Source organism: Eumetopias jubatus, unplaced genomic scaffold, assembly GCF_037043125.1.
Source record: "Eumetopias jubatus isolate StellerSeaLion01/CBP00866 unplaced genomic scaffold, mEumJub1_p1.0 scaffold_3, whole genome shotgun sequence".
NCBI classification, from domain to species: Eukaryota; Metazoa; Chordata; class Mammalia; order Carnivora; family Otariidae; genus Eumetopias; species Eumetopias jubatus.
The window spans coordinates 88,047,783-88,075,043 of NW_028274809.1; the positions used below are offsets into that span (position 1 = coordinate 88,047,783).

Sequence of the window (27,261 nt, forward strand, 5' to 3'; positions counted from 1 at the left end):
TATTATTGACTCTATGCCCTATGCTGTACATTACATTGCATCCCCATGTCTTATTTATTTTATGACTGGAATACTGTACCTCTTAATCCCCTTCACCTATTTCATCCAACCTCCCACTTCCCTAACCTTCTTGAAAATCATCACTTTATTCTCTGTCTGTTTTTGTTTTGTTTTGTTTGTTTGTTTGATTTTAGATTCTACATTTAAGTGAAGTCATATGGTATTGATCTTTCTAGGATTTATTTCATTTAGTGTAATGTACTCTAGGTCCATCCATTTTGTCACACATGACAAGATATATATATATATTTTAATGGTTGAGTAATATTACACTGCATGTTTACACCATATCTCCTTTACCCATTCATCTATTTTTTTTAAGATTTTATTTATTTATTTGACAGAGAGAGAGAGACAGGAGAAAGGGAACACACCTAGGGGAGAGGGAGAAGCAGGCTTCCCGTTGAGCATGGAGCCTGATGTGGGGCTCGATCCCAGGACCCTGGGATCATGACCTGAGCCAAAGGCAGCTGCTTAACTGACTGAGCCATCCAGGCGCCCCTACCCATTCATCTATTGATGGACATTTAGGTTGTTTCCATGCCATGACTATTGTAAATAATGTTGCAGTGAACATAGGGGTGCATATGTCTTTTCAAATCACTGTTTTCATTTTCTTTGCATAAATACCTAGAAGTGGAATTGTTACGTCATATGGTAGTTCTAGTTTTCATTTTTTAGAAACCCCAATACTATTTTCCATAGTGACACACCAGTTTACATTCCCCACAAACAATGCACAAGGGCTCCCTTTTCTCCACATCCTTTCTAACCCTTGTTATTTTTTTGTTTTTTTGATAAGAGATATTCAGACACGTATGAGGTGATATCTCATTGTGGTTTTGATTTGCATTTCCCTGATGATTAGTGATGTTGAGCATCCTTTCATGTGTCTGTTGGCCATCTGTGTATCTTTGGGAAAATGTCTATTCAGATCCTCTGCCCATTTATTAATCAGATTGGTTGCTTATTTGATATTGGTTTATGAGTTCTTTATATATTTTTGGATGGTAACCCCTTATTAGATATATCATTTGCAAATATCTTCTCCCATTAATACATTGACTTTTCTTTTTGTTGATGGTTTCCTTTGCTGTGCAAAAGCTTTTTACTTTGATGTGGCCCTGTGTTTTTTTTTTTTTAATTTTTGTTTTTATTGCCCTACCCTGAGGATAGAGTTTAAAAATATATGTATCACTAAGACCAATGTCCAAGAGCTTAATACCTATTTTTTTCTAGGAGTTTTATGGTTTCAGGTTTTATTTTTAAGTCTTTAATCCATTTTAAGTTTATTTTTGTATATGATGTTAGAAATTAGTCCACTTTCCTTCTTTTGCATGTAGTTGTCTAGTTCTCCCAACACCATTTATGGAAGACACTGTCTTTTTTCCATTGTATATTCTTGCTTCCTTTGTTATAGACCAATTGACCATATAAGCATAGGTTTATTTCTGGGCTCTCTATTCTGTTCCATTGATCTATTGGATCTGTTTTTATGCCAGTATCATAATGTTTTGATTAATATAGCTTTGTAGTATAGTTTGAAATTCAGGAGCATGATACCTGTGGCTTTTGTTCTTCATTCCCAAGATTGCTTTCGCTATTTGGTGCTTTTTGTGGTTCCATACAAATTTTAGGATTATTTATTCTAGTTCTGTGAAAATATATGTTGGTAGCTTGATAGGGATTGTACTGAATCTATAGATTGCATGGATAGTACAGACATTTTAATAATATTAATTTTTCCAATCTATGAGCATAATTTATCTTTCTGTTCCTTGTGTCATCAGTTTGTGTCATCAATGTCTTAGAGTTTTCAGAGTATAAGTCTTTCACTTTGTTGATTCAGTTTATTCCTCCATATCTTACTCTTTATAATGTCATTATAAATGGGATAATTTCCTAAATTTCTTTATGTGATAGTTCATTTTTAGTATATAGAAATGCAATAGATATATGTCTATTGATTTTGCATTATGCAGAATTCATTTATTAATTCTAATGGTTTTGGGATAGAGGCTTTAGAGGTTATTTTTTTTAATGTATAGTATTATGTCATTTAAAAATAGTAACAGTTTAACTTTTTCCTTAACAATTCTCCTTAACAATTTGAATGACTTTTATTTCCCTTTTCTTTTTCCTTTTTTTTAATTACAAGAAAACTACTTTATTATTTTTTAAATTTTAATTCCAGTGTAGTTAACATACAGTGTTATATTAGGTTCAGGTGTACAATGTAGTGATTCAACAATTCTATACATTACTCAGTGTTCCTCGTGATAAGTATACTCTTAATCTGATAACCAGTTTGTCTCTTTTTTGGTTTGTCTCTTTATTCTTTGCTTTTGTTTGTTTGTTCTGTTTCTTAAGTTCCATGTATGAATGAAATCATATGGTATTTGTCTTTCTCTGACTGGCTTATTTCGCTTAACACTGTAATATCTCTAGATCTATCCATGTTGTTGCAAATGGAAGGATTTCATTCTTTTTTATTGCTGAGTAGTCTTCCATTGTATATATGTACATATGTATGTGTGTACACACACACTACATCTTCTTTATGCATTCATCTATTGATGGACACTTGGGCTGCTTTCATAATTTATTTGTTTATCAATAACGTTACAGTAAACATGAGGGTGCATGTATTTTTTTGAATTAGTGTTTTCATATTCTTTGGGTAAATACCCAGTAGTAGAATTACTGGATTATATAGTAATTATATTTTTAATTTTTTGAGGAATAGCCATACTGTTTTCCATAGTGGCTGCACCAGTTTGCATTTCCATCAACAGCGCACAGGTTTTTGGTTTTTGGTTTTCCCCACATCCTTACGAGCACTTGTTTTTTCTTGTGTTCTTGATTTTAACCATTCTGACTTACATTTCCCTGATGATTAGTGATATTGAGCATTTTGTGATATTGAGCACATAACCAACATGTGGCTGTTGGTTAAATGTATGCCTTTTTTGGAGAAATATCCGTTGCTGTCTTATGCCCATTTTTAATTGGATTATGTCTGGGTTTTTTGGTGTTGAGTTGCATACGTTCCTTATATATTTTGAATACTAATTCTTTATCAGTTGTGTCATTTGTAAAGATCTTCTCCCTCCAGTAGAATGTCTGTTAGTTTTACTGTTTTCTTTGCTGTGCAGAAGCTTTTTATTCTGATGTAGTCCCAGTAGTTTGTTTTTCCTTGTTTCACTCACTTCAGGATACATATCTAGAAAAATGCTGCTATGGTCGATGTCAAAGAAATTGCTGCCTTTGCTCTGTACTAGGATTTTTATGCTTTCAGGTCTCATATTCAGGTCCGCAATTTATTTTGAGTTTATTTTTATGTATGATGGAAGAAAGTGGTCCAGTTTCATTCTTTTGCATGTAGCCGTCCAGTTTTCCTGACAAAGGAGGAAGATACTTTTTGTTTGTTTTGTTTCTTGTTGAAGAGACTGTCTTTTTCCCATTGCCTATTTTTGCCTCCTTTGTTGAAGATTAGTTGAGCATATAAGCATAGGTTTATTTCTGGGCTCTCTATTCTGTTCTGTTGATTTTTGTGTCTGTTTTTGTGCCAGTGCCATATTGTTTTGATTACTACAGATTTATAGTATATTTTGAAATCTGGGATTGTGATACCTCCAGTTTTGTTCTGCATTTTCAAGATTGCTTTTGGTGTTTTTTGAGGTCTTTTATGGTTCCATACACATTTTAGGATTGCTTGTTCTGGTTCTGCAAAATATGCTGTTGGTATTTTGATAAGGAATGAATTAAATCTGTAAATTGCTTTGAGTAGTATAGACATTTTAACAATATTTGTTCTTTCAATCCATGAGCATGGAAAGTCTTCCTATTTCTTTGTTTTGTCTTCAATTTCTTTCATCAGTGCTTTATAGTTTTCAGAGTACAGATCTTTCAACTCTGGTTAAGTTTATTAGGTATTTTATTATTTTTGATACAATTAAAATGGTATCACTTTCTTAATTTTTCTTTCTGCTGCTTCATTATTTGTGTACGGAAAGGCAGAAGATTTCTATACATTGATTTTGTATCCCACAACCTTACTGAATTCATTTTTATATATAGTGTCTTCTCATCTGCAAATATTGAAGTTTTTATTTTTTCCCTACCAATTTGGATGGCTTTCATTTCCTTTTGTTATCTGATTGCTGTGGCTAGGACTTCCAATATTATGTTGAAAAAAAAGGGTGAAAGTGAATGCCCTTGTTTTGTTCCTGATCTTAGGAGACAATCTCTGCTTTTCCATCATTAAGTATGATATTAGCTGTGGGTTTTTCTTATAAGGACTTTATTATGTTGAGGTATGTTCCTTCTAAACCTACTATGTTGAGGGTTTTATCATCAATGGATATTGTACTTTGTTAAGTGTTTTTTTCTCGGTTTATTGAAATGACCATATGGTTTGTATCCTTTCTCTTGTTGATGCAGTGTGTCACTTTGATTGATTTGCAAATACTGAACCACCCTCACATCCCAGGAATAAATCCCACTCAATTGCAGTGAATGATTTTTTTATGAATTGTTGGATTGGGTTTGCCAATATTTTGTTGAGGATTTTTGCCTCTATGGTCATCAGATATATTGGCCTAAGGTTCTCTTTTTTAGTGATCTCTTCATCTGGTTTTGGTATCAGGGTAATGCTGGCCTCAAAGAATGACTTTGGAAGGTTTTCTTCCTCTCCTATTTTTTGGAATAGTTTGAAAAGAATAGGTATTAACTTTTCTTTAAAAGTTTGGTAGAATTCACCTGTGAAGACTTCTGTTCCTGGATTTTGTCTTTCTTTCTTTCTTTCTTTCTTTCTTTCTTTCTTTCCTTCTTTCTTTCTTTCTTTCTTTCTTTCTTTCTTTCTTTCTTTCTTTCTTTCTTTCTTTCTTTCTTTCTTTCTTTTCTTTCTTTCTTTCTTTCTTTCTTTCTTTCTTTCTTTCTTTCTTTCTTTCTTTCTTTCTTTCTTTCTTTTGTTGTTGTTGTTGTTATTGTTGTTGGGAGTTTTTTGATTACTGATTTAAATTCATTGCTGGTAGTTGGTCTGTCAAATTTTTTATTTCTTCCTGATTCAGTTTTGGGAGGTTATCTGTTTCTAGGAATTTATTTGTTAGGTTGTCCAATTTGTTAGCAAATAATTTTTCATAATAATCTCTTATAATCCTTTGTATTTATGTGGTGTCAGTTATTATTTCTCTTTATTTTCTAATTGTTTGAGTCTTTTTTTTTTGATGAGTCACATGGCTAAATGTTTATCAATTTTATTGAGCTTTTCAAGGAACCAGCAGCTCCTGGTTTTATTGATTTGTCCTGTTGGTTTTTGTTTGTTTGTTTTGTTTTGGGGTTTTGGGGGAGAACTTTTTTGGTTTCTGTTGTATTTACTTCTGCTGTAATCTTTATTATTTCCTTCCTTTTACTGGTTTTGGGTTTTGTTTGTTCTTTTATTTCTAGTGCCTTTAGGTGTAAGGCTAGATGGGCTTTTTTTTTTTTTTTTCTATTTCTTTAAGTGGAACTGTATTTCTATCAACTTCCCTCTTAGAACTGCCTTTGCTGTGTCCCATAGATTTTGGACAATTGTGTTTCAATTTTCATTTCTTTCAGGTATTATTTTTTTCTTTTTTTAATTTCTTCATTGACATATTTATTGTTTAGTAACATGCTGTTTAGTCTCCACATGTTTGTGTTTGTTTCTTTTTCTTTTAATTTTCTTCTTATAATTGATTTTTAATTTTATAGTATTATGGTCAGCAAAGATACTTAATGTGATCAGTCTTCTTAAATTTATTGAGACTTGTTGTGTAGCCTGCTATGTGATCTATCCTGTAGACTATCCCATGAACACTTGAGAATAATGTGTATTCTGCTGTTTTTAGTTAGATATAACTAAAAAAAAAGTTAAAACTGTTAAGTTTATCTGTTCTAATGTGTTGTTCAAGGACATTGTTTTCTTATTAATTTTCTGTCTGGACATCCACTGATGGAAGTGGAGTATTAAAGTCTACTATTATCTTATTTCTATCAACTTCTCCCTTTGTATCTGTTAATATTTGCTTTATATATTTAGATGTTCCTATGTTGGGTGCATAAATATTTACAAGTGTTATACTTTCTTGTTGGATTTGCCCTTTATCACTATGTAATGCCCTTCTTTGTTTCTTGTTGCAACCATTTTTTTTGTTGTTGTTGTTACAGTCTATTTGGCCTAATATAAGCATTCTACCTCAGCTTTCTTCTTTCCATTTGCATGGGAATATCTTTTCCCATTCCTTAACTTTCAGTCAGTGTGCATCTTTAGTTTGAAGTGAGTCTCTTGTAGACAGCAAAAGACTGTATTTTGGGCTCCTTTGAAATAATGAAGCATTTCTATGAAGTAAAAATAATCAGCTCGAACTGAGCCTACATTTCTAAGTAGATGTATACTCCAGGTTATCTTCTAGCTTTGTCATAGTTCAAACTTCAAACAAGTTTTGCCTATTTATGTTATCTTTCTCATTCTTGTGGACATTTCCATTTTCCATCTCTGGCTAGTTGAAGATTACATGCAAATAAATTGAAAAGAAATCAAGAAGTAAATTTTGTCAATGTGTAACTTTCAAAAAGTTAAAAACATGACTCAAACAAATATATAGTGAATATGTGTTAAGGAGGGAGTCACTTAGCTCATTAATGAGAACCAGAGGATGGTAAATCTGGTTCAAAGGAGTACAGAAGAGATTGAAGTATTTATAATCAATGAAATAAAAACATGCTAATTTAAGATTGTAAAGTTAGGTATAAAACTAGTTAATGTCGTACAGGACAATAAAACTAGGGTTACCTTTACAACCTGATGGAAATAATTTGCATCTCTGTTGGACATAAATTATTTGCAATTTACAAATGTGCAAATTAATATCTAAATTCATAGAGACTAGGATCTGATAACTATTAAATTGTAAGTTAAACAAAGATATATTACTCAGGAAAATGAACTAATTTTTTAAGGTGTCTATGAGACAATAGTTCAGTATGTCATCGAAAGGACTTGTAGACATTCTTTTATATTCTTTTCTTAACAAGATTTTGACTTTTATTCTTAATAATTTTGTGGCATGGACAACTCTATGAAACAATACTTGAGTAAGTATGTAATTTTGCCAGCGTACCATAACAAAATACCACAGGCTTAAACAACAGAAATTCATTTTCTCAAAATTCTGAAGATAGGGAGTTCCAGATCAAGGTTTCAACTTTTGGATTCCTCTGAGGCCACTCTTTGGATTGCAAATAGCCTTTCCTCTATGTGTAGGGATTCCTGCTATCTCTCCTTGTAGGTCCTAATCTCTATTTATAAGGATATGGGTCAGGTTAGATTTGGGCTTACTTTAATGACCTTGGTATAATCATCTCTTTTAGATTTTATATACAAATGCAGTCACATTCTAAGGCAATGGAGGTTAGGACTTCAACACATGAATTTTGGGGAAAAACAATTCAGCCCATAATAGTTAGTATACATTACATTTTAGTGAATTTAAAATGTTTCAGTACCATATTCACCAACTCTGGAAATTAATTACTTGCCTTGTATTATGATGAAAAGTCTATTATAAAGTGTTTTTGTAATCCAATTATAGAGTATAAGTATTTGTCTTTTTTTAAAAAAAAATTTTCCTTGAATTTTTCATTTTATTTTCACTGGGTATAACTTTAAGTTGTTAGACCTAACAAATATTGTGTTTTAAGAACATTGTTAATAGCTACTTATATGATGTTGCACAGGTTTCAAAATACTTCATTGTTTTTTCATTATCATTTAAAAATTTACCAATGTTTATATTTTGTAGATAGGAGCAGGATAGTAACCTTTGCATTTGCCAATTAGAAAGTTCTGAGTAACCATAATAAAAGCCATCCCCCCACAAAAAAGGAAAAATCCAGTTGACTTCAATTGAAAAATGAATAAAAAGCAAGCGACTAGAAAACATAATAACAGGAATATGTTTAAATTTTTGTTCTAGTAACAGTAAAGTAATAAGGGTCTAACTAAAAATTTAGGATTTTTTTTCATAATGTCATAAAATGATTGCAGTGATCTTTAACAATTTCCTATGATCTTGGTTATATTTCAGCAAAATTAAAATGAAATACTGAATCCATTGTCTGGAAGATTCACTTATCTCCTGAAATGTATAAATAATTTCAGCTAAATTTATTTACTTATCTATCTATGTAACTATTGGCTTGCTTACTTGAACTTTTTGTCTAATTGCCTCAATTCTCCAATCTTAATAAAAGATTACATTAAAATTAGACAGAAATTTCAAATATAAGAAAAGGAAACAAAGCCAATACCCACAATTACTAAGTGTTTGGCTAATTATTAGGTTCTTTAGTGAGACCTTGTTGCTTCAAACTTGGATGGTTGTTAACAATAACTATTGTTTCAGTAGCAGAGAATCTTTCTGTAATGATAAAGAGTTGAAAAAAGGTGTGAATGCTGTCAAAAAGCTCTTTTGTTTGGAATTACAATTGCAAAGACTCCACAAACTGCATGCCTAGATGAGGGATGGGTCATTGAATGGGCTCTGGCACGTACTTTATTTGAACCCAGGGTATTTAAAATGACATTTGAAACAGTGGGTTTTGTGCTCTAGTTGATATAATAATGTAAAAAGAATAAAAAACAAACAAAGCATGCATTTGCAGATTTCTGGAGACAGAGAAATAGTTCAGCTTTTTAAAAATCCTGGTTGCTGAACTGTTTGAAAAAAGCTGCATGTAGTTTGTGGAACATTTAAATGGTTACGTTTCCATAAAGACTGGGCAATTCAGGAATGAAACTGTAATCGATAGCTTGAAAATGTGTTTCCAATGAATTGCAATATCCACTCTCTGCTTGTCCTTGTAAGGCATGATAGAAATTCCCACAAACTTTGTATTTTCTGTACCTTGCTTTGACAATATACCATTAAGAGTGATAATAATGACACATGCATCTATGTTAGTCTTTCTGTTGAAGGGATATCATTCACTGAAGCAGCAGGTTACTAAGGAAGTATTTTGAAGCACAGAGTAGGAAGAATGTTTAGGTCCAGATTATATAAGGAAACTGCTTAGTGAATGAACCATAGATCCATAGTAAGTTTGAACAAAGAGGTATCAGTATAATTTCCAATAGATAAAAACATGACTGTCATAAAATTCAAGAATAAATATGAACCAGATATTTATTTATGGAATTATTGAGGGAACCAGCCCAGCATGGCGGATCTAAGAGCATTAGTGGATATTTGCAGGCATTTTAAAGAGAAAGAATATATAAATAAAATTTGTAGGAAAGCATAAAAATGGTTAATGCTTCACAGGGCAGTATGACCATAACCTTTGAAGTTATCTTTTCTACCAGATAAATACCTACAAATTAGCATGAAATTCCACAGTGGTATAGGTCTCAAATGGAAGGTACTCAAGTCAAACACAGATACATTCTCCTAGAGCTGCTCTATCCACTGTAGCCACTAGCTACATTTTTTTAGATTTAAATCTGACATCATTAAAATGAAATACAATACAGATTTTGTTTCCCAGTCACATTAGTTAGGTTTTAAGTATTCACTAGACACATTTGGCTAATGGTTACTTTATTAGACAACATGGATGTAGAATATATCCTTCATCACAGAAAGTACTATTGAAACACTCTTCTAGAAGATTAATCTTTGAGCAGGCCTGTTTTATAATGCCTATGTATGCCATTGGAAAACATATCACCCCTTCTTTTGCTTTGAATATTTTTTGTAAACAAATCTTACAGATCTCCTTTTCTGCCTTTTCCACCCCTCCTTTTATTTTTTTAATGGAAGAGGATCTGAAAATATGGGTTTACCCTTAGATTTATAAAAAGTTTACTCTTACTACTAAAGAGTTAGCTGTATCATTGAACCATTGGGTTGAATGAACTATTTTGTATAAATGGGGGATTTAGGACAAAGATTTTATTGTAAATACGTGTATTTTAAGATTTAGAAATTTTTTACCCATTTCCCTAGATCATCCTCAGTCCTTATATGTCAAAAAGAAAGGTATCAAAAGGTAGTCATTACTTTACAGGATAATTAAATCACTTATTTTGGCATGGCAAAAAATTATCTTTGGAGGGTTTTTTTTTTAATTATAAAACTACCTTTACTTTTGAAATGTCTTCTGTGATGGTTTGGGCAGACTTATGTACTCTTTGGCTTATGATACTAAATTTGCACCTGCAATGCAATGATTTTGTGTATGTGTGTTTTTCAGATGTGCAACAAATGGCAATTGACTGGCTTACCAGAAATCTCTATTTCGTGGACCATGTCAGTGACCGGATCTTTGTTTGTAATTACAATGGGTCTGTATGTGTCACCCTGATTGACCTGGAGCTTCATAATCCTAAGGCAATAGCAGTAGATCCAATAGCAGGGTAAGAAGTTCTTTTTTTATAGTGTTGATCTGAGATAGTTACCAATGAAAAAATATTATAGATCAAAAAAATATAATAGATCAGTCTCTGATAGGAGCTGTGGAATATAAGACTATAGGTTCAAAGTATTTTTAAATGTCAATTTCAACATTTGCATTGCAAGGAGGAAAAAAGGGCTACAATTTACCATGCAGAAGCTGGGAAATACCAATTCCTTAAAACATTAATATTGCTGGCCTAACCTGAGATACAAACAACTTGTCACCCTCTTAAGAATTGATTTGGGGTCACCAGACAAGAGCCTCGGGATAGTTTTGGGTTAAGGAAAGAAGACTTTTAAGTTTCCTTAGCAGTAGACCTTGTAGTTAGCAAGTTTCTGAAATATTTTGACTTGAAAGACAAACTTATATCCAACACATTTGGGATTTATAAAAGGGGCATAATACAAGTTCACGGTCACTACTAAAACATTAAGGTCATCTTTTAGTTGAAACCAACTTTTTTTTCTCTAACTACTGATATGCAAATACTGCATAATTATGTAGTTACTGAATTCATCAGAATTCATTTTCTCTCCCTCTTTTTTTTTTTTACTTTCTAATTTTGCAAGCCTCTTTGTTGGTTAAAAAAGATGTCTTATCTGAACTTTTAGCTAATAGGCTCATTAATCTTTTTTAAATATTTCTCAGTTTATCAAAATATAGTCATAAATGTTTAAATTCCCAACAAGTTTGTTAATATGATTAGAAAATCAATATAGGAATCATGCTTCAATTTTACAAATACTATGGCATTATTGAGTGGGAGGGGCAAAAAAGATGTAGAGGCTTATAAATTCATTTGTTTCTCCAGTCAGTAGTGGGCAAGGATACTCTCACATTAATGACATAATGTACAATTTTAATTTGAGGAGCTGTGGTTTTTTCAGAGGTAAGGTGTAGCAAAGATTTGAAAACTGAAATTTTATCCTTGTTTTAATCGCCCCCAAGCAGTTCAGTCTGAAATGTCTGATGGAACATATCCTGAACCACCATAAGCCTCCATTCAATAAATGGGAAAATATTTACTGAAGAAACAGCTGTCATCCATATGTGGACTTTTGTCACTCTTTACTTAAAGTCTGATTGAATATTAAGATGCATCATCACAATGGTTTTGATTTTGACAAGAACAGCTTGCACATAAGAACTTTGCTAGGAAGGCTGTGTAATATAATTCCTGAATGTAGCTCTATTTGTATTTGCAGCAGATGGTTACTTGACTCAATCTGACTGCAGCGATGCTTCAAAAGACATTAGTAAAAGATTTAAACTGTTGTATTTAAGCTGATTTGTTTGGGTTGTTGGATAAGGGTAGTAAGAAAGAATTGGAAATTTACAAACGTGCCAACAACATTCTTTTGGACTTCTGTTTAGAAATATATTTGCTTGCATGTTTTTCCCTGGATGTGCTAACTGAATTTCAAATTAGCCTTTAGACAGTCTTATCTGTCAAAAATGTTAAGAGGTGAAGCTATTGTGTTTCACCCCTCATTTTACCATCTTATCCTTCCCCATTCTTAAAAACAAAGATCCAGAGACCCTTTCTAAATAAAACTGTCAATCTGAAATATAATATATGTGAACATCATCTCCCTTTCTGAATAGCAACGTATTTTATGTTCTCAAGTTTCCTGTTTTCTCTCTGTCATTACATGAAAGAACCATATTTTGTCATGTTTATCAAAGGAATTAGGAGTAGAAAACCCCCATATTGTTTGTGCTTATTCTCTGCAGGATGCCTTTGGGCCTAGTAACTGTTTAAATGTTATTTTGTCATGTATCATTTATCACAATACGTTCTCTGGAATTTTTTGTTTGAGTTTGCTCTATGTCTCTAACACAGTTTTTCAATCATGAATCGTAGAAATCAGAGACAGCAGAGCTTTGCTCTTTTATAAATATAAGCCAGTTTGTAATAGAACATTTTCAAATAAATTCTACTTTTCTCTTATTATCAGAAATTTGGCTGGGATTAATATGATACTATCTAGGATAGGAACACTAGGTTTTTCCTTTAACTTCTACTTTGGGGTCTGCTCCAGAGTATTTTGAATAGTCAAGGCTAGAACAGCTCTGCCTGACCTACCAAAGGAGACATGTTCATCAGTGAAAATTCTCCTACATTTTCTTAATTGTATGGAGTGAGTGAGGGTATCTTTGGCTCATTCTCTTGTAACTTCAGAAGACATTGGGATATATTTAAAGTCAGACATGATTCTTAGAGCTTGACTTTAATAGCAGGAGAAATGGAGGGAGATTTGCCTTACCTCTTCAAAAGCTGCTTTGAAAAATGTATCTCTTAGTTGGCTATACTTTTAATGATGATAATGAAGTTGGTTTGGCAATTTGGGAAAAATGTATTTTGGTGGATGTATGGTACCATATATAAAACCCAAACTCAGTAGAGTTATGTGAGATGGCTAACCAGAGGGAGAAGGAAACTCTCCGCTGTCATGAGAAACAGCAGGAATTGCATATTTTCTAAGTATAATGTATACCATTTTTCTGTATAGGTTGGACTTTTGACTTGTAGAGCTGAATGGCAGAGTGTTTGTAGGATTTATTTGTGAAATTCATGACCCAATGTGACCAGGGAAAAGAGTGTCATCGTCTTTATTCTCTATAAGAGCAGGCCAACTGCCAGGAAGCAGAGGAGGAAGCTCAAGTCTTGAAGTTGAAAGCACACAGGAGTGATTGACAGTATTTAAATAGTTAATAAACTTTTTCCTATTACCTACCTGGATTTCTACTGCTGGCAAAACTAATCATAGAAGAGAAATTAGAGATAGAATCGAAGTAAACAGCTATCAGGCAGTAGGATGGACTTATGAAATTCTAATCTAAGATGCTCTGTGAATGTGGGAAACCAGAATTGAGGCAGGTTTGCTCATGCCCATGAAAGGGGTTTTGTAACAAGGAGATCTTTGGGGTAGATATCAGGTGTTTCAATTCTATTAAGTGGCTCTCAGAGCCAGCCTAGGTTTCCAAATTAGAGCCTGCACTCACTATTCACCTTTAATAAGACATAATTAGAATTTTTCTGACCTTTGTCTGTTAATCTCCTCAGACTGCACTATGGTAAATTAAATCTATAGACTACACACCCCCACAACTAACCACTATCTGTTAGTTTGATGATTCAGATATTCTGAAGTTGTTACGGGTTTGAACATTAGGAAGTTTGAACAAAGATGTGCCACTATATGTTCTTGTTCTCCTCATGGAAGTATCAAACTTTAAGGGTTGTATACTCATATGTAATTCATGAGTACCCTTAGTCTTCAGACGTTCATATTCACATTTTGATAGGTTACAAATTGTGAGTCTTACCTTTTCGAGGAAGATCTATCCTCTACACATATCCACAAAAATGTTTCTTGAAATAATGTAAACTTAGTCTCCCTCAAAATCTTTTTGCATATTTCTCTTTATTAGAAGAAAACTCAAAGAATAGAGACATTTCAATAACTTCAATATCATCCTACTGAGTTTATGTGTTGACTTGCTCTAATTTTCTTCTTGGAGATATTGAACTTAAAGTTTCTTTAAAAATAGATAGGTAAATAGATAGATAGATAGATAGATAGATAGATAGATAGATAGATAGAAAAATAAACAAAACTAACTGCTAAAAGTGTATTTTGGTTTATTCATGTATCTTTGAAACAATCTTGGTCCTGCACAAAGGAGTGGTATTGAGGTGGGTGGACCTCTAAATTCACCAGGTGAAGAGTAGCAAGGAGTTATTTGCTCACTTCTTATACTCAGTGGGTAATTAATGGAGCACAGAGACTATATCCCTAGTCTTAAAAAATTGTATTAATTATTCCCCGAGTCTTACCAATGTGTTTTCTTATCTGTAACAACAAATTCAAGTGAGTATCATTATGATGTTAGCTCTATTTTCATATTTTTATCTGTCCACAATCAATCTAAACATCTACATGCTCATCTCTTATTTGTACTACTACTCCCCTCTCTGGGTGACTTCAGCACACCTAGATGGCATTTAGATTCATAGAAAATTATCTAAACAATAGGCATCTACTTACATTGGCCAGTTTACTAAGTGCTCTAGGAGAGTTATCACTGCCACTTTTCAATCCCAAATTCCTTTCAGGAGTTGCTGATGTGATTAGGCAAGAACACATGGATATGCAAGTTTGTGTTTTAGGGTCTGCACTACTTCGAGTGAAGTTAGTGGTTCAAAGGCTCACTGAAGGGTATAAATCCATATTAGCTGTCTTATATATGACTCAAATTATTCTCATCAATTCATTTTGTCTAGGCTCGAATGCTCCAAAGTCCTCTCCAGGCCTCTCCTTAAGTAGAGGTTCATGTATGGCATTACCTTTAATCACTGTCTGCTTCAGATACAAATTATATTGTGATTATCCTGGAATTATGAAAGAATAATTTGGAGTGGTTTATGTTCACTACAGCCTTTACTGGAAACGTATCCCAAATTGATTCAACTATCACTCTTTTCTTAGCTCACATCACTCATAATAACACAAATAACTCAAAATAATGGAAAACATTTTACATCTTTATTTGCTCTCTTTACTCTTCTCTCTCTCGTTTTCACTCGATAAGTTTTCAGTGTTTGTTAAGCTTATCTCTAAATTACTGAGTTCACAGTGCTATTTCTAGTAATTGTATTTAGTATCTTCCCATCCCTCCAACCCCTCCCTATAAGAGATTTCTTCTCTGAATTCTCATTCTGATTAATGATGTCCACTCACATAGTTAAAGTAATAGAAAAAAAATACTATGTATAACTTAAATTATAAAGGAATTTATTATTTCACTTAAAAATCTAGATATAAGACAGTTCTTATATTGGTTATTTTAATGGCTCAACAATATTATTAAGGATGTGTGTCCATTTACCTCTTTGTGATATTATCTTTAGTGTGTGCTTTTCGGGCTAATTCTATTGTTATCATAAATGGCTACTGAAGTCTAGGGATCCTGTGTAGAAGCAAGATACTCAATTCAAAATAAAGAAAAAAGGAAAAAAAAAAAACTGTGGGAGGAAAGCATTATATTTTCTTTGGGTGTAGAAGAGCTCATAAGCAGACATACTTTCATACCTTCTTGGTCAGAAATGGGGTAGATGCTTACCTGAATGGGACAACAAAAGCCTTTTTTTTTTTTTTTTTAACCACTGGCATGTGAAAGACAGAAGGACATGGGAGTGAATTGGGACCAAGCTACTATGGAAAAAGAAAAATGGATTAAGAGCCAACGTCATCTACTACAACCACTGTTGTATGATATTTCTCTCCTCTGTGCAATTCTTTGACATTTCCTTGTTCTTCCCAGGCACTTAGGGGGTCTCTTTTAACTTAGCTAAAGTTGTTTGGAATATGGACAAATACTTTGTTCCAATTCTTTATTTCCTTTTCTAGGATAACTCTTCTATTTCCTTTTGGCCAAGGCCATTCAAACTCATACCGAGGAATATTTTTTCTTTTCTCTTTTTAAGGCAAATGGCATTTTTTTTTCCAGTAACATTTTACAATACAAAGAAGAAGCTGGGGTGGGAGTACTCTGGATAGCAGTCCTAGTATCCCTATTTTTATCTTTAAAGATATACTTTAAGAAACTGATGGTAGCTTTTATTCTATCAGATTCTCCAACACTTTTGGAATCTATGTGAATTTTCTAAGGCACTGGGGTAACATTAAGTAAATTATTGTTTCACTTATAAAATGATTCTCAAGTGGCATGAAAGCTCTTATACTCTCTGCCAGAGAATAGTTTGCATACTGGAAGAATCTGTGCCATTATTAGAAAAGAATAATTTTATATTTCCAAGTAGGTCAAAATTATTTCTAATTGTTTCTTACATAGAGTTCTGTGAAAACAAGAAGTACATATGAGCCAGTGGTACTGCTTTTAAAAATATATGGATGGATTTCCTATATCACTCAGATGAAAAGAGGGCATCAAAGATATTGATGTGATGTATTCTTTTATGGAGCTTGAAGTATAACAGAGTTATGCATCAAATATCAAATATTACAACCAGAAGATATAGTTACTGTAGTTTACAAAAAAAAAATACATTCTAAATGACAAACAAAATACTAAGCTATAATTTATTTGAAGTTTATGAGGTACATGATGGGTCAGGCACAAATGTTATTTTCAAAAAATAGAAAATCTTGGTTTGGAAACACCACCACAAGGGAAAGGATAAAAATTAAAAACAATGAAATAAGTATTTGATACCATTTCCCTTGTATATTACCACTCTTTCATATATAACATAAATTCAGGATTTTACTGTAGGTTATATAATCATATTCAACTAAAGAAAAAAGAATAAGAAGAAAAAAAAACAGCTTTTATGCTGAGTGATGTTTTGTTCTGCTTGACTGCAGAGCCTTGCAGGATATTGATCCAAAATTGGTATTTTCCCCCGAGCCAGAATCTTAATGGTTTGACTAGGGAGAAATTGGTCTGGCCTTAGGGTCAAGGTGGATGTTTTACAGGGTCAAGTAGTGTTACTCAAGATTTTTTTTTTTTAATCATGCAAAGGAAAAAGTCAAATGTTGAGGGTATCTGGTCTTCTTTCAGTTTTAGTGAGATAATTGTCTTTCTAAGCACTTGTAAAAATTGTGTTTAGGCAGGAGGCATCGCTCTTCCTGATTACCAGCTATAAATCATAGTCGTAGAAATAGTATGGTACTGGCATTAAAATAGACAAAACGATGGAACAGAATTGAGAACTCAGAAGTAAGCCCAAGCATATACAGTCAACTAATATTTGGCAAGAGAGCCAAGAATACTCAATGGAAAGAGGTCAGTTTCTTCAATATATTGTGCTGGGTTAATTGGATAGTCACATGTAAAAAGAAGGAAACTAGACTCATATTTTACACCACTCACAAAAATGAACTTGAAATGAATAAAAAGCGTAAGTGTAAGACTTGAACCCCATGAAATTCCTAGGAGAAAACATAAGAATAAAGCTCCTTGACATGGGTACTGGTAATTAATTTTTGCATATGACATCTAAAGCACAAACAACTAAATAAATAAATAGATAAACCAGTAAAACTATATCAAAGTAAAAAGCTTCTGCACAGCAAAAGAAACCGTTAACAAAGTGAAAAGACAACCTATAGAATGGGAAAAAAATATTTGCAAACTTTGTATCTAATAAGGGGCTAATATCCAAAATATATAAGAACTCACACATCTCAATAGCAAAAAAAAAAGAAAAAGAAAAAAAATCAACCCCATTAAAAAATGGGCAAAAGACATGAATAGACATTTCTCCAAAGAAGACATATGAAGGCCAACCAGGTACATGAAAATATGCTCAACATCACTAATTATTAGGGAAATGCACATTAACAACACAATGAGATATGACCTCATGCCTGTTGGGATGGCCATCATCAAAAAGTCAAGAAATAGCAAATTCTCTCATAGATGTGGAGAAAAGGGAACCCTTGTGTAGCACTGGTGGGGTTGTAAATTGATACAGCTGTTATGGAAGACAATAAGGAGGATACTCAAAAATTAAAAATAGAACTGCCATATGATACAGTAATTCCACTTCTAGGAATATATCCAAAGGCAATGAAAACATTAACTCAAAAAGATATCTGCACCCCCATGGTCACAGTAGCATTATTTACAATAGTCATGACATGGGAAGAACCTAAGTGTTTATCAGTGTATCATTGCATTTTTATCCAAAGAATTTATGATATACACGTACATGTGTATATATGCACACACACACACACACACACAGTGGAATATTATTCAACTGTTAAAGAAAACACAAAGAGGAAATCCTACCATTTGTGACAACATGGATCGACCTTGAAGACATTATAACAAGTGGAATAAGTCAGACAAAGAAAAACATACTGTATGAACTCACTTACATGTGACATCTAAACAAAAAGTGATAAAAAGACTCCTAAAAATAGATCAGACTTGTGATTACCGGTGGCAGAAGTTGGCAAAAGGGAGAATTAGAAGAAAGTGGTCAAAACACACAAACTTCCAGTTATAATATAAATAAGTACACATGTACAGCTTGGAGACTATAGCTATTAACTGTAACACCTGATTAGGCAGTTTCTTGCCCATGACACCACACTATGGAAGTGGGAGCTTTCAATAAATACTTGCCATTTCTGTCACAGTCTTCTCTTCTAGCTACCAAACATCTATATTCAAACTTATATATCTAATCCCATACATAGAGTACTACATTTAGGTCAGAGTGGAGGATCTCTATGTGATGTGTAATCCTCTTCATTATGACCTTTTGTGCTTTCTTGTATACAGCAAACTATGAACCAAAGGACAGATACCGACTGTCCCCTCCATTCCCTATATAAATGGATGGACCAGTGATAGAATGACAAACAAAATTATCAGCTAGAAAAGAAGATTGGAGGCACACAGTAGCCATTGGCATAAAGCAATAACGAAATCCTGCCAGGCAAGGAAGGACCTCCTGCCCTGGTGGTTTGGAAGTCTCTTGTCTAGATGCTGGTTCTTTCCCTATAACATTTCCCCTTGTCCATTGTTCTTTACCTATGCTTCCCCTGGGAGGTTCTTTCTAGTCTGTTGTGTTCAATACATCAATACATCAATGTGTGCCAATACAAAATTGGCAATGGGGAATATTCTCCCCCTGTGGACTCTATATTTCAAAGATTGTTTCTTGTTCCTTTCAAGTTGTTTTAAGGTTTGAAGAGATGAAAAACTGTGTAAGCTAGGCTCATGACTTTTGTGGTTATAAATTCATTGAAAATTAGTAGAATTTTTATTTCTTTGCTTCCCATTACTTTTATATACCAATATCCTAAGTTATATTCTAGAAATAATTATCAAACTCAAATTATTTCTTTGTACCCCCCACTCTTGGTTTTCTCTTTCAGTCTATTGGTGGTCACTTTGAGGCCTGAAAACAATGCTTCAGTGGGAAGCAAACACCTTTTGTTTGAAGGTGAAATTTGTCTGTTTAATTGGGAAGTCTTAATTAACTTTTGTTGCTCAAAGACATTTTCAGTATTTTTTCTTACTATTCAGGTCCTGGAAAAAATTTGCTTTCCAAACCTGGGAGGCCTCAGTTTTACACTTGGTCTATTCCCTTTCAGGCTTTGCTATCAACCAGCCAATTTCAACTTATACTCTTTTTTTTTTTATATATATATAATAACTTGCTGAAGTAAGCATGTAGTAACTAATACAACCACTACTATTATACTTTTAAACTTCTTTCTTTAAATCCACAGGCTCAAAATGCATTTCTTCCCCAATATATTTATCAAGATATTACAAATGACATTTTTATTAACTATATTTAACCTTTGGTATTTTTCAGTCCTGAACAATAATTATGTGATGCTGCTGCCTTAACCATGAAACCAATGTTATGTATTTTAATTTTTTATTAAGGTAGTTCTATGCTTGTGCTGCTAACTTTTGAATTTATTATGGTAACACTCACTGATATAAATTTTAGTGGATAGCACAATAGAAATTTCATTTATTTGTTTTTTGTTTTATTGCTCAAGATAGAGTCCAATGCATGTGTTCTTAGCTATCAGGCAGTTTTTCTCCATGTGATGATTCAAAGATGGAGGCTTCTTTCATCTTATGGTTCCCGTATCCTTTAGGGCCTAAAAATCCCTTGATTTTTTTTCTTATTTTTTAAATTTAAATTCAATTAATTAACATACAATGTATTATTGGTTTCAGAGGTAGAGGTCAGTGATTCATCAGTCTTATATAATGCCCAGTACTCATTACATCACATGCCCTCCTTAATGTCCAATACCCAGTTACCCTATCCCCCCCCTCACCTCCAGCAACCCTCAGTTTGTTTCCTATGATTAAAAGTCTCTTATGGTTTATCTACCTCTCTGATTTCTTCTTGTTTTAATTTTTCCTCTCTTCCCATATGATCCTCTGTTTTGTTTCTTAAATTCCACATATGAGTGAGATTATATGATAATTGTGTTTCTCTGATTGACTTATTTCGCTTAGCATAATACCCTCTAGTTCCATCCACTTCATTGTGAATGGCAAAATTTCTTTTTTTGATGGCTGAGTAGTATTCCATTGTGTGTATATATATATATATATATATATATATATATATATAACTCACATCTTCTTAATCCATTCATCTGTCAATGGACATCTGGACTCTTTCCATAGTTTGTCTATTATGGACATTGCTGCTATATACATTGGGGTGCAGGGACCCCTTCGGATCACTACATTTGTATCTTTGAGTAGTGCAATTGCTACTAGGGTAGCGTAGCTCTATTTTCAACTTTTTTCGTTCTGTTTTCCAGAATGGCTGTACCAGCTTACAGTCCCACCAACAGTGTAAAAGTGTTCCCCTTTCTCCAAATCCTCACCAACATCTGTCGTTTTATGACTTGTGAATTTTAGCCATTCTGACTGGTGTGAGGTGGTATCTCATTGTGGTTTTGATTTGGATTTCCCTGATGCCAAGTGATGTTGAGCATTTTTTCACGTGTCTGTTGGCCATTTCTATGTCTTCTTTGGAGAAATGTCTGTTCATGTCTTCTGCCCATTTCTTGATTGGATTGTTTGTTCTTTGGTGTTGACTTTGATGAGTTCTTTATAGATTTTGGATACTAGCCCTTTATCTGGTAAGACATTTGTAAATATCTTATTCCAGAGAATCCTCTGATTTTTGACCAGAGAGAGAAAAGGCACATATGCCTTTTTTCTTTTTTCTATTTCTAGCTCAGTAACGACCTTTATTATTTCGGTTCCTTCATAGTTAGTGACATCTAGTCACTTGGTCACATCTAAAGGTAAGTGGCTAGAAAATATGGTTTCAGTCAACCCCTCCACATTTTGGAAAGAGAATGGCATGAACTATGAGCTTCTGGTCACAGATGACTGTCTCTGCCACTATCACCACTATCTGATTTTATTTTATTTTTTTGGTCTTTTGGTCACTAACAAATTAAATGCAGAAGAGGATAGCATGTCAAAGACTTTGTTTCTGAAAGGTATTTTAAATTGAGTGGGTTCATGTTTTGCCAGTGTTTTTTGTACTCCCCTGAATGTTCAGATTTCAGGTTTATCATCTTACCTTGAATGAGTTATTTTCATTAGGTATATATTTCTTCTTGAGATATTCACAAATACACATAATCTATTAAAAGTTGCTTGGCAAACATATAATCAGTTAAATAAGTATATTATACCCTGGCCAGTAAATGAAATAACAGGCATCTCCATATTAGGGCAATTTCTCTAAATAACTGGTGCAAAATTCCTAGAACCTAAACACCCTCTTCTCTGGAAAGTCTAGAAACACCATGAACTTTCTCCACTCTATTTCCAACTCTTTAGATGTTCGAATGATATTTATTCTTCTATTTGTGCTTCCTAAGATCTCACTACTACTGCCAGCCCATAGAAGGCCTTATGTTCCACACTGGCTATCTTGGATTTTATTTGATATGCACTAAGTTTGTATCTATTATTTATTTATTTTTGTTGTTTTCTTGTTTGTTTTGGAGCATACTTTGAATAAATGTAATGTTTACAGAAATTCAATCTGAGAGTGGAGGACAAAATGAATTATCGGTAGGGGTAACACCAGAGGCAGGAGAGAAAAAGGAGACAGTTAAAACAGTGTAAATATAGTATAATAATGATCAGTATGTTTTCTAATACTTTAGACACTGACAAAAATCTTAACTCTACCTGCTTAATGATAAGTGAATTCATTTTCTCAGTTAGAGGAAGTCCAGAGAAGAGTAAGACTGGTTGGGATCCAGGCTTGGTTGGATCCAAGCTTGGTTGAATTGACACCTCGATGACATCATTAGAGAGCCACATCCCTTCCATATCTCTGCTCTGCCATCCACAACTACATCCTCTTTCCCCATTGTCATAAGGTTGCTGCCAGTAGCACCTGAGGAAAATTGTTTACTTATTCTCATGAAGCAGGAAAAAGAAAGAAATCTGACCCCTTAAAATGTACTACAAAACTATTACTTCAATTTGAGTGGGCTAAATAAGGTTGCTTTCTCACACCAGGAGCAGTCTCAGTTGCTGGGAGAACACCATGTGATGTTTGGATTTGTATTAATCAGAGTCCACCCCAAGATCTGGAACTGTATTCAATTTCCCCCAGTCATGTGGGATTTGGTGGTCATGAAGGAGCAGGATGGGGAGGGGAATGGGGAATGATGGCTGTCTGAACATAATCAAGTTTCTGTTAGGGAAAAGAACTGGAAGAAGCCAAACAGATAATTTCAGTGAGAATGGGAGAGAGATGTATTATCGATTCAGTGCCATGGGAATATTTGCGGTGGAATCCAAATTACTGTACTTGAGAGCGAATCATGTTCTTCATGATGGATATTTTGAGGTTCTTTATCAAAACCCTGCAAATACTAGATAAGGATGGTAATGGAGATGATAATGATGATGATGATGACAAAGATGACAGTGAAAACTGCATTGATAACACCTATGATGATTTAACAAGGCAATTATTCAAGCTGTGGCTACCAATCATGTGGTTTTTTTGTTTGGTTGGTTTTTTTTGATACTGAAGCATGCTAAATTTAAACAGAAAGCCATAGTTTATTCCATAGGAAGAGATATTTTAAGGATCTATTGTGACTTCCTGATGAATAAGACAAACATAGGTTTAGATGAATAAAGATATGGAAATTCTTAGTGAGAAATAGAACTAGCTGCTGGAAACTCTGCCTTCCTTAAATGCTCTTACTCTTTGGATCTGTGTCTGCTTCTATTATTCAAAAGACAAGTACCTGGATAAGATAAGCAGAATAATACATACATTTGAGGTTGCTTAGTAAAGATATTTTTTAAGCCATGCCTGGTTTTTATTTTTTATTTTTAATTTTTTGTAGAGTTGTCTCATACATTAGATTTCACTTATCAGACAACTTAATATTGCATGATTTAAAAAACAATTTTAAGTACATTTTATTAAAATTAATTAAGATGAATAATAGTGAATAACAAAATCTTTGTTTTGTAATCTATAGGATTAACAGCTAAAGTATGATAATTGTGATTAAAGTCAAAATCCCATTTTTCTTTAAATAAGAATATTTATTTTAGTCAATAATATTATAAGTAAATTTAGAGGATCAAAGTCTCTGCCTTAAACACTTGTAATTAATAGTATTTTTTAAAACTTATAGCTGAGCTATGACATTTTCTGGGAGGTAGTTTTATTAAAGATTTGAATTGGAAAAAGATTTATATTACATATTTTTCATAATAATATGCTTAGTGTTCATAATGTAGAAGTATATATATGCTGGGACAAATTATAATGCGATACTTTATGGAGCATCCTGCTCTGCCCCTTTGTCCTGCTCTAATTGATGCTGAATACATCACATGGAATTCATATTGTGAGCTCATCTGTGCTATGTGAACTTCTCCATGATGGGGGTGATTTTATTGAGCATGTTCTCATAGATGATCTCAACTACCCCAGAAGCTCAAGTCACTCTATCATCATTTACCTTAAAGACTAAACTATCTGACTGTTGCATATAGAGTCAATTAACTACTTTTGCATTATCTATCTTGTTTCCTTTGTGTTTCGTATTACATCAGAATGTGAATTTGCAGTTCTGATAGAGACCATTTTTTCGAGAGACAAAGAAAGAAAGAGATTAATATCAATGTTACTGACTGTTTACTTTGGCCAGTCATTGTTCTAAGCACTCCCTGTGCATTGATCAATTTAATTTTCACAGTATCTTGTGAAGTAATTAATACCTTTATCTTCTTTTACAGATGAGGCTTGGAGAGGTAAATTACTTGCCCATAGTCAAAGAGCCAAGAAGTGTTGCAGTCAGGGCTCAGACTCAAAACCTGCACCCTTATCCACTACACTATACCCATAATGAGTCAGCTTTAAGCTGGGAGGAGGAATTTGGGGGTTTGTCAGGAGCTACCATTCATGCACAAGACTGGGTACTCAGTGCTGAGGAAAATGGCACTTGGGGATATGCAGTGTGGTAATTTTTTACCTTAACATGGGATACCTGTAAGTTTGCATATGTGTTAGTTCCATGAAGGTAAATAGAAATGACACACTGGATTTGTTCTGAAAATTTAAAGGAAGTATCTATAAGCCATTATAAAAAAGAAAAAAGAAAAACTACAGAGAAAGCAGAAAGATCAGTGGTTACCAGGGGTTGGGGCAGGGTAGATTAAGGGAGGATGAACAGGTAGAATAAAGATAATTTTTAGGGCAGTGAAACTGTTCCATATGATACTGTAATGGTGAATAAGTGTCATTATGCATTTGCCAAAACCTATATAACTAACTGTACAATACAAAGAGTGAACCCTAATGTAAACTATGGACTTCAGTTAATAACAATGCAATAGTATTGTTTCATTAATTGTAACAAGTGTAACACACTAATGTAAGATAGAAGAAACCATGAGTGAAGAAGAAAGGGGATGTATGGGAGCTTTATATATCTGCTCAATTTTCTATAAACCTTAGGCTCCAAAAATGAAGCCTCCTCTTTTTTTGAAAAAGGAAGGAAAAAGAAACTATATGTAAGTGATCATATAACTGTTATTGTGAATCAGTCAGGAAACGGGTGACCCGTTTCAGAATAATTGTATCTTTTCTTCATTCCTGTTGACATCCAGGACTTCCATACTCTCACTCAGGTACAGTCAAATTCCAAAAATGCCTTAATGCTGTGTTCTCTGTACACCACTAAGCTATGAATTCTGGATGAGCCCAAGTCTACTTGCCTCAGTTCCTCCGTGAATAGGAAAGAAACACCTTTTGAAAGCATCATTAACTCTTGTAAAGCCACAGGGACACAATTGAAGAGTGGTTGAGTGGTTTCCCTAAATGTATAACTTACAGGGACGGAAAAGAGAAATCTCCCCGGCATCTTTTAGCATGATTATAATGATGGGCTTGATTTTCCCATGCATAGTCAGCCTTTGTTCATAAGCTGGCATTTGAAGGGAGTATTTACTCCCGATTTTAAAAATGAAAGAGCTTGTATGGGCTGAGAAAAAAAGAAATGGGTAAATACTAACATTTCTCGTGGAGGTGGAAACTACTTCCCCTACACTTTTCTCACCATTCAAGTCACAGTGTGAAGGAAATAGCTTTCAAAATTGAGAGGGCCAATGGATCCATAACTGTGCTTTCTCCACACAGTTAAAGCTCAGTGTGGGACTCACTGGCGAGGCAAACAGTAAGGGAGACATCACAGGATGCAGGGTTATTAGAGAAAGCAGGAGAGATTCACATTTCTGTCACAGCTAAGGTCTAGCTGACTCACCCATGCATGAGAAATGCTTCTTCTCAGCTCATTTTCTAGGGTTGGTGGCTTGATTGATCCCCCCAAAAAGCAGTTTTTTATTCAGAAATGACTTACGTGAAGCTAATTATCATTATCTACCATTTCAGAATTACAGGGTTTGCTTGGGCCTCATACTCCTTCATAAGAATACAGGAGATTTTTTAAAGATATCACAATTTTAGAAGAAAAGATATAAATCCACACCATGGAATAAGTTTTGCTATATACCTATTAGATAGGAATAAGAGTATATAAACATATTCATAAATGATATATAGGTTCTCTATAATTAAGAATTTGTATAATTGGTAACCAAACTCCATCATGAATATAAGGTTAATAACCTGGGTAGCAACACTTTTTGTCTGTTAGGATTTTGATCATATTGAGGGGGGTGGGTAGGAGGGAGTGGTATCTTTTTCTATGCCAGTCTGTGTCCAAATACTGTTCTCACTTGCACATTTGAATCAGGTTGATGTTGGACTTGTTGCTTCCTGTTATCAATTTTGATACATTAAGTGATGAAATTTCAAACTTTTGTCCTTAGAAAGGACAGATTCTCTTCTTTACTACGTAACAACTATAATTCTCTTGCTACTTTTCTTGTAATGTCTGTTTCTACATGGTACTGTACTATGCAATGCAGGATTAATGATAATGCAGTTCTCCTCAAATACTGACTTCAGTTATTTGTGGCTATCCCAGAAAACTGTGTAATATAAGCCACTGGTGTAGCTTTGGACAACCTCCAGTGATTTGAAATGAGGGGGAAACACAAAAATGTCAAGATTAATTACTAATCAGAAGTTTTTTTTTTTTTTTCCTATACCTACATATACTCCATATTTTACAACCAACTTTGTACTATTAAGGGTATTTATAACAAAATATCATTGAGTACTATGTCTATTATGATTACTAATTTGCTTTAGCTGTCATGCATTTACTCTGTCATGCTCTTTTATAAGCCATTAGCTCATATCTTTCACTTAGTCTTCACAAAAGCCTGTATTTATCATATCCATCATACAGATCAGGAGACTGAGGTGGGGAGAGAAAAGCACTTGCTAAATGTCACATGTTTACTAATTAATGAAGTCAAGATTTAAACTCAGAAAATCTTGCTGTTGCGTTCCTGATTAGTAATAAATTTCTGAACAGAAGCAATCCTATTAGATGAAGAGTATATGGATAAAAGTCACTATTTTTGTAAGAAAGACTCTTACTGTTATTACAGTTATTTATTGTAATTATTTTCTCTAGTTTCCTTTTCTCTTTTGACAGTCTGAACTGCAAAATTCTGTCTATAATTTGGTAGTTCAGGATTTTAAATTTCAATAGTGATTAA

The 27,261-nt window shown here is 33.5% G+C and overlaps 1 protein-coding gene across 2 annotated transcripts in view; it reads left to right on the forward strand.

The window, feature by feature from the left end:
- LRP1B (LDL receptor related protein 1B) overlaps positions 1 to 27,261 on the forward strand; it is a 1,880,289-nt gene that overhangs the window by 907,725 nt on the left and 945,303 nt on the right. For both annotated transcript variants that reach the window (XM_088022156.1, XM_088022157.1), the window contains one exon: positions 10,336 to 10,498. In XM_088022156.1, the coding sequence (XP_087878282.1) occupies positions 10,336 to 10,498 (163 nt within the window). The remainder of the gene's footprint in view (positions 1 to 10,335; positions 10,499 to 27,261) is intronic.